General features: G+C 38.8%; 1 protein-coding gene across 1 annotated transcript in view; it reads left to right on the top strand.

Moving 5' to 3' along the window:
• The window catches only part of LOC104460739 (laminin subunit alpha-3-like), a gene marked incomplete at both ends in the record, with an annotated part of 64,009 nt that extends 55,673 nt beyond the window's left edge, over window positions 1–8,336 (top strand). The window contains 8 exons of the mRNA XM_010083928.1: window positions 1,498–1,663; window positions 2,047–2,173; window positions 2,265–2,404; window positions 2,780–2,895; window positions 3,418–3,629; window positions 4,513–4,717; window positions 7,277–7,421; window positions 8,196–8,336. Coding sequence (XP_010082230.1) covers window positions 1,498–1,663; window positions 2,047–2,173; window positions 2,265–2,404; window positions 2,780–2,895; window positions 3,418–3,629; window positions 4,513–4,717; window positions 7,277–7,421; window positions 8,196–8,336 — 1,252 coding nt within the window. The remainder of the gene's footprint in view (window positions 1–1,497; window positions 1,664–2,046; window positions 2,174–2,264; window positions 2,405–2,779; window positions 2,896–3,417; window positions 3,630–4,512; window positions 4,718–7,276; window positions 7,422–8,195) is intronic.
• Window positions 8,337–8,824: the final 488 nt, after the last annotated feature.

Below are 8,824 nucleotides of genomic sequence, written 5' to 3' on the forward strand. Positions count from 1 at the left end.
CAGAGAGGAGCTATCACTGGAGCTTCCAGATTAGGGAGCCCCACATTTCAGTTCCTGTTGCACTCCCCAGGATGTCCCCTGTGATGCTACTCCCAAGGCTTTCTTCCTACTGATTTGGCAAAGGAAATGGCCTCAAAGTAAAAGTAAATGTCATTTGCAGGACTTCAGAGGCAGAAAGAGTTGGTGACTAGGTCTAATAGTTTTCCAGATGGTAGCTTCTAATATAACAGTTGAATTGAAATAGAAAGCAGAGAAATCTGGATAGTAAATTGAATAAAAGCATGTGACTGAACTTGGCTTTGAAATATTCAATCACAGCTTTAATACCCCTGCATTGCAACTGAGAACAGCTTTCTAAGACTGAAGATACTTGTCCTCACATTAAAAGAATTTTGCATTCCTGGGCATTTATATTCTGAGTAATGTGGGGGAAAGAGGCTGGGTGAAAAGCATGATTTAAAATAAAGCTAATGTAGGAATTTGTACCTTTCACTTTGCTTTTATGCTGTTTTTTTTAAAATCTTATATTTGCATAGTTTACTGTATGTTTGTGTTCTGTTATTAAGACCATTATCTGGCAGCATCTTTGCTTTCCTGAAAGTGTTTAGTGTTCACCAAGTTGAAAGATGCAGAGTCTTGGCTCAGTTTAACAGTATTATAAGCAGATGCTTCATGTGATTTCCCACACAGGCCTGGCAAATACATCTCAATCCTGGCCCTGAAACATACTTGCCATTCCAGTTCTAGGCCTGACTTGAGCAAAGATTAATTATTGTCTTCTGAGTACTTACGAGAAGTGAACAAATACTGTCAGGAAACCCCCCAAAACATTTTCTCCTGCTGTCTTGGAAAATACTTCTCTCAATCAGGTTCTTCTGAATTAAATGTACCAAGGAAGGAATAGGTAAATATAGCATTGAATGAATAAGGATGCTTTCAAGGAGCACTGGTATTTATTTTGGCTCCAATTCTACAAATATTTAAGTGTGTACTTAACTTCTAAGTACTTAAGTAGTCCCATTGACTTCAGTGGGAAAACTTGCATATTTAAAGGATACACCTACGTAAATATTTGCAGAACTGAGAATTCAATATCAGTACAGATTCTGGTGAATGTAACTGTTGTGGTTTAACAAACCTGGACAGTAACTAACTGGATTAACTAAAATGTATTTATTTTTTTAACACTCCTGGTTCCCTTGGGTTTCCTCTTCCTTAGCAAACTCTTTCCATTGAAACTGTTCAGGTTATGGAAAGTCTGAGTGAATGAAATCAGTTAATGCACTTTTCCCCCTTTATGAGTAAAATCCATATGTCTTGTTTTAATTTACTTTCTGATCATGTATATAGAATCCAAAGAGTAACAGGGGTTACTATTGCATTATTAATTGTAATGCAGTCTAATGTATTGACTTTTGTGAGCTGACTGCTTTTCCTGTTATGATGCTTAAGAAATTCTCCTGGCCCCAAGAGTAATCACTATAATTCTGTGTTTAGTGCAACATGCATTCCCTCAGTGTATGAAACTCCACCAGCAGCTTTGGTTTTGGATGCATTCAAGGACGGGAAAATTTCTGAAGTACAGAGAAATATACTCTATGATCCACTGAGTGCCCCTTTACCTTCTGACTCAGTTAATGGAGTCACCCTGACACCGTTACAGGTATCTCATATTTTGAAAACTTTGTTTCCTAAACTACAAAGTGTGTTCTTAGTAAAGTTAAATACAAAAACTGAATGATATGATCAAAATGCTGCAGACTGAGTAAGCCACAAAGATCATATACAGCTAGAGAAACAAAAATGCCAGCTTCTTTCTAAACTATGCAGTAGTCTTACAGACTGCAGCAGGATGTTAGAGGTGTTTGGCATGCAAACAGATAGGAGCATGCCATTGTAATGCCATGTTCTTTGAAGATATTTAACTTGCTGAGAGATGCTAAGCCCCTTCTCTTTAATTCAGGTAGGTGGCACAGAGCACAGCTCATAAACCCAAGAATATTTCACAAAACAAATATACTATCAGAGCTGTTCTTGTTTCTGCAGAACCAGATTACCTTGAGTGGCAGAGTGCCCCACTTGGGCAGATATGTATTTGTGGTACATTTTTATCAGCCAGCACACCCAGTGTTCCCCGTCCAAGTGCGTGTGGATGCGGGACGTGTGTGGTCAGGTAAGCATCTGAATTTGATCTAACCTCCTTTTTTTTTTCTCAGCATTTTGGCACATGGAGCATTTTTTGGCATTATGTTCTTTTCTTCTAGGTTCCTTCAATGCTTCATTCTGCCCTCATACCTCTGGCTGTCGGGATCAGGTGATTGCAGAAAACCAAATTGAGCTTGACATTTCTGAACCCAAGATCACTGTTACAGTGATGATACCTGATGGAAGAATGCTGGTTCTGGTATGTAATAAACGTGCTTGGAAATGTTATTCTTAGTTTTACCAGGCATTTAGAGATAGATGCAAAGATGAAAGCCAAAAATAAAGAATTTGTCTTTTAATGTTGTGTTTCTGATTTTTAGGATCTTGTGCACCACTTACATTTTATTTTGAATTTTAAAGATACTCTATACTGTTTTTATTGTACACTGCTTGTAGCATCAAAACTCTGGGGGGAAGATAAGAAGTATATTTTCCCATTTTTTCAGTTAAAATGTTACAGGTTTTGAGAAAATCCAGAATGCATAATGAAGCAACATTCAAATGTATAAATGCCTTAGCTTGTGTCTTTTGCTCTTCTCTGAAATGTACAATTTAGCTTTCTTGTTGTTTTAAGGAAAATGTCTTAGTTGTTCCAGCAGACACCTACAGTTACAAAATTCTTGACAAAAAGACAGTGGACAAGTCATTTGATTTTATCAGCCAATGTGGAGGAAACAGTTTTTATATTGAGTAAGCATTGCTTTCTAAAAAACTGAATGTTGTCAACAAGCTGGGAATTATTACTTTTACTCTGTATTAAAGACATGTATAAAATCCCCATTATAGTGCTATGTTAAAATACTTTTCATGGCTTATGCTGGCCCATTAAATTTGCATGAGTCATTTTTCCATGACTTTCTATTGTAAATGAAATGTAATGGTAGAGCTTTAGTGCTCACAGTACAAAAGAGGAAAATCTATGTCATCTCTCTGTCTTTGGTATTTCCATCTTTGGTATTTGGTATTTTGCTTGGCATGTCTGAACTGATATAACTAATATACGCCCTTTCTTTGAAAAAAAATCTTGTACCTGTATGCTCAAAACCATTCACCACTAATTTAATTAAAGTATATCCTTGCATGTGTACTGATGCCATCCTTAGGTCAAATAACTGTTTAAAAGACAGGACCCTAATTAACTGCAAACGACCCTTGTAACAATTCCGAAGGGCCACTCCGCTACTTACATGATTTATATTTCAATTTAAATAGCCCAGAAGGATCATCAGACTTCTGTAAGGACTCTGTAAGGTCACTAGTGGCTTTCTACAACAACGGAGCCCTGCCATGTAATTGCCATAATGCCGGTGCCATGAGCCCTACTTGCAGCCCCCTGGGAGGACAGTGTATTTGCAGACCTCATGTCATCGGTCGTCGGTGCAACCGATGCCAAACTGGCTACTATGGATTCCCATTCTGCAAGTGTAAGTATATGCTTGGACTTATTCAGCACTTGACCTGACCTGTTAATTAATTCCCTGATTTTTCTGTATAGGTACCATGGCGTCGTGGTTTTTTAATAGAGCTTGATCCTATGAGAGGCCAGTTGAGCCATCCTAGATTTAGCATAGTGTAGCTTTCAGTTTAACACAGAAGTAACCCCATTCCCTTTAAGTACACCTAGTTCACAGGGAAGTGTGCCTTCGCATGGGCTGTCTGATCAGGTGTACTAGGCTTACACTTCTACGGGTTAAAATCCAGATTGCCGCTCTTTCAGTGAAATGGATTTTTCTGCACTGACTGATTAATGATTTCTCAGTTATTACTGTGGTATCCCAGTTTGTAACTTCAGGGTTTTCCATACATCAGAGTCATCATTCTTAATTCCTCTTTTTCTGATGTTATTCTTAATAACATCAACAGATTTATGGATCACACCAACAGCCTTCAGCTGCTTTCCCAGATATTATACTCTATATCTTTATTAACATTAGTTTGTAAAAGTGTGCCCTTAACGCCAAAGCTATTAATTGTTTAATGCTTGGCAGTTTTGGGAAGTGATAGTGATTCCTGTGTTGAAGTTAAGCAACCAATCTGTAGAAAAGAGCTAAGGTCTCAAGTTATTCTTTGAAACCACCGTTATGGTCACATAGTTGGTTTCCACGACCCTGGTTTGTCTCAGTCTCACATCATTATGATAGTTAAAGTCAAACAAGCCAACTGAGCTTAAAACTAGTGAAAGAGAGAAAAGAATTGTGTTCTTCACACATACAGGTCGTGTGTGTTTGTTTCATGTACAAGTTCGATAAGAGTTGAGCATTGTAAATTGAGATGTGATTAATTTGTAGAATATTTTCTTTGACCCAGTATGCAACTGTGGACAGCGTTTGTGCGATGACGTAACTGGTAAATGCATTTGCCCTCCGCAAACTGTGAAACCGAAGTGTGAAGTGTGCGAGAAACTTCACTTCAGCTATCACCCTCTTGCTGGCTGCGAGAGCTGCAACTGTTCAGAAAAAGGAGTCGTTAATGTGGCAAACCCAGAATGTGAAAAAACCAACGGGCAATGCAAGTAAGTCTGGCTCAGGTGCACTATAAACAGTGCGTGAGGGGTTTGTTTCACCGTTCTTTTCAGGTATTTGGAGGGTATGTGGGAGACTTTGGTGATGAGGAGTAGGGATTTAAGTAGTGCTTGGCAATAGTGAGGACTCGGCTGCTTCAGGGACACCCGCAATATTTTAGTGGAAATAGGGTTTGTGCAGGTAACTAGTGGTGGGATTTGGGATTCCTGGGCTTGCATTCTGTTTGACAGTGACATGCCGTGTCACTCATGGCAAGTCCCTGAATCTCTGTCCATCTCATAGAGGACTTCAGATCAGAGCTCCTGACTTCTGGACATACACATAATTTGTAAGGGTGTACATTACCTCCCCATTTCTTAAAATTTCATAGTTGACCTTCCAGAGTCTGATATCTGGGTTTCAGTCCAGTGATGTTTTTAACTACTGTAAAGCTTGAATGTTTGCAATGATTTTTGAGGAACTTTGATGGTAGGTACTGTCTGTTTGGAAAAATATTGTTCCGTTGTAGCCATAGGTGATAATTGCCCTGACAATTATGTCTTCTGTATGACATATTCTTATTTTTCTGTAACTCAGAATACTGAAATAAAAATAAATTCTTTAGTTTTATTCTCTTTTTTAATATTCTCTAAAATATGTATAGCATACAGCCATGGAGAATTATCTTAAATTCTGATGCTGCAAGTATTAGTATAGCTGAACATTTCTGTCATTTCCTTGGGGAGATCCAAGTCCTTAAATAGCAAGTGCAAATACTTGACAGCCAGTTGGATAAAGCCAGGATTAGTTCAGTTTGACTGGTTTGGGTATTTTTGCAGGGTCCTAACACAGAGAAATATGATCCTTCCTGCTCTGCCTTTAATCCTGTAAATATGACAGAGAATACTTATTTTTGAGAGAATACTCATAGTAATTCCTGAATTTAAATTATTTTCCTAAGCCTGACCTTTTCATACAAAGTGAGTAATTGTCTTATCCCAAGGGAAAACCAAGAATTCTCATATGTGGAATTTGGGGTTCAGCGTTAAAGTGGTGTAGCATATTCTGATGCACTCTCAATCTCGTTAGTCTCTGCTTTCGTTTTCCCCATACAATACAAAATAAAATAAAAATAAATACTATGCAAAAATAAATAAAATAAATACTTCAGTCAACTATAACCTAATACGTCAAAGGGGCTTAGGATCATAGAATCATAGAACGGCCTGGGTTGATACTTCTACTCAATTAAAATGGAGGATCATTTTTGCAGAAACAGTCAGATTTTTCTGTTTCAGTGAAAAGCTGTATTGCCTGATTATAATGGTGATATTTTTCACGTGCAGCCTAAGTGGTAATATCAAAGAAATTACAGTTTATTGGTAAAAAAATCTGAAGCAAAACTCGACATTTAGCAAATACTTTTGGACTGCTTACTGAAGTATATAGCTAACTACTACATTCTGATTAATACCTTTCCTTCTGTGGATTCCATGAAGTTCAAAGCCCCTGTCCAGCTCCTATTATCTGTGGGAGGGAGCAATACATTCAGAGAGACTCTGAGAAAACTTGCCCACTGTTTGGTGAATTGAGTAATTGCTTTCATGTATTACATGAAGTGCAGTCTACCTTGTCTGCGTAATTTATCTGTTTATTTCCATTACATTTGTAGTGTTAATGCACAAATAAATTTGGTGCTGAGAGCCAAAGGAGACTCCACCATCTTGCTGAGACTTTTAAAAATTATCACAACTAAAATGTAAAGATGTGGATGGTGGTGGTGGCAGACATAATTTATCAATGGATCTCTACTGTCTTGAAATGTCCTTAGGGCTGGTACAGACATTGCCAGCATAGGCAGAAGCAAGAGGGGTCATCAGACACACATTTCACTAGTTCTATCAGTCTGTGCAAGTTTGTTGTAAAGGCAGGAGAAAATAGCTGCTGCCACTGAAAGGTGTTTTCTCTTATGTCAAGCTTTACTCCTACTTTGGTGGTGTTTTTTGCATCTTCTCTACTTCACCTAAGTAAATCCAAGGCATTCAGCCTTCACTGTGAGCAAAGTGGATTTTATCGTTTGTGAATGGTTGTAAACTAACCCAAGCCTTGTGGCAGGTTCAAGTCCCCATAATTATTCATATGCCTGGGATTCTCTTTGTTAGCAGGTGAGTGCCTTGAGAAATGCGCAGTCACATCCTCCAGCTATACACCTTCTTCCAGCTCTGCCTACCTTTGTACAATATTCATATTTCACACTTTGGTGTATAGAGAGAGTAGTTCTGCATTGCAAGCACTGAATAGCTGCAGAAGTCTAATTCCATTGTGAACATTTATATCCTTCAAAATCAAATCCATTCCTAATCAGTTACATGACCACATAAAACATCTCACCATTCAAATCAGAGAACAATAACCAGCCTGCTGCTGTTTCTCTGTGGAAGTCGTGAAGTTGTGTCATAGCCACACAATCATGTCAGAGATCCACCCGCCTTTTGTTTTGATCTCCCCTTCCTCACTCCATTTCTGCCTCCCCTATTGACACCCTCCTCTGTGTTTGTTTGTTGATAAAGATGCAAACCAGGAATAAAAGGACGGCAGTGTGACCAGTGTGCTCCTGGTACTTATGGTTTCCCAAACTGTGTGCCGTGTAACTGTAACAGAGATGGAACAGAACCGGATGTTTGCGATCCCCAGACAGGAATTTGTCTCTGTAAGGTCAGATAAATCAAATTACTTCTGCATTCACAAGCATCGTTTACACATCAGTGACTATTTCATATTTAATGGCGTGAATGGAAAGAGTTTATCATTGTTTTCAGTAAGAATTAAACGCAGCAGAACAAAACCATCACACCTTGCAGTATGTGTACAGATTGTCATAGTAGCCGTTAAGTACCATTTTTAGTGAGTTCAATATGTCGGTTTTGCAGGCAGTCTTAGGCTTTGCGGGATGTTACAGTTCCACAGAGTAGATGTCCATTGATTCACCGAAGCAGTCTGTACCCTGCACAGATCCACTTTATGGATCTGCATCTTGGCTTTTGGATGTTAACCAGGTCCCATGCTTTTTTTAGACACATTATGTCAGTTGACATTTTAACACATCATTATATCCAGGAAATCTTCTTTTGTTCTGATCTGTATAATTAAATGTGATAAATGTGAACTTTCACAAGTGACCTTTTATATTGTAGGTTTGGAAAAGCCAGCAGGAGGGTTTTGGCAGGGAGGTTACCAGCTGTCTGTGACTAATATTTATTACTCAGTGGTTCACTTTATAAGCTGGAAAGGCAGCTTGTAACTAAGTCTCCAAGAAGTCAGTTCTATTTGCATTTGGAATATGGTGCATCCGGACAATCACACATTTTCATTCATGTTTCTACACATTTAAGTAAATATTCTTTCAGCAGATTTGTTTTATGTGCAGGAGGTTTTGGGGGCCTCACCAAAAGGAAAACTCTGAGATTTCTTTCAACTGTACTTTAACAGGAGAATGTTGAAGGTGCAGAATGTGATACTTGCCAACCAGGATCCTTTTATCTGGACCCTTCTAATCCCCAGGGATGCACCTCTTGCTTTTGTTTTGGGGCAACCAGCAACTGTCGCAGCACAAATCGTCGTAGAACCAAGGTGTATTCAATGTTTTTTTTCTTTGCTATCATGAACATTTATTCCATTAAGGAAATGCCACATTTCTTCCAAAATTGAAAATATATTAGTTTCTGAGGATTCTGCAAGCAATAGTGCAGATGTAGTTCAGCCTTGTTAAGAGTTAGGTGTAGTCTGAAAGTGCCTTTCAGCAGAAATAGCCCTTTTCACGTGTTTGTTTACAAATCACTAGGTGGGCTGAAGTTGAGCTGTCCATCTGTTGCTTTATCTTCAGATACTCCATCCTTAAAGTCAATGGTCTCCTTCAAGATGCTTTGATAAGCATGTGTCATTTTACATGTCTATATCATGGATGCACTTTGAAACTGTGGTGGGTTAGCCCTTGGCTCGGGGCCAAGCCACACACACCCGCTCACACAGTTCCCGCCTCCACCCAATGATAGGGGAGAGAAGTGAAGGGGTAAATGGAAAAGATTCTGGCCGGGCAGGACCAGCCCGATTGGCAGATC

This window comes from Pterocles gutturalis, unplaced genomic scaffold, assembly GCF_000699245.1.
Source record: "Pterocles gutturalis isolate BGI_N339 unplaced genomic scaffold, ASM69924v1 scaffold13825, whole genome shotgun sequence".
In the NCBI taxonomy this organism is placed as follows: domain Eukaryota; kingdom Metazoa; phylum Chordata; class Aves; order Pterocliformes; family Pteroclidae; genus Pterocles; species Pterocles gutturalis.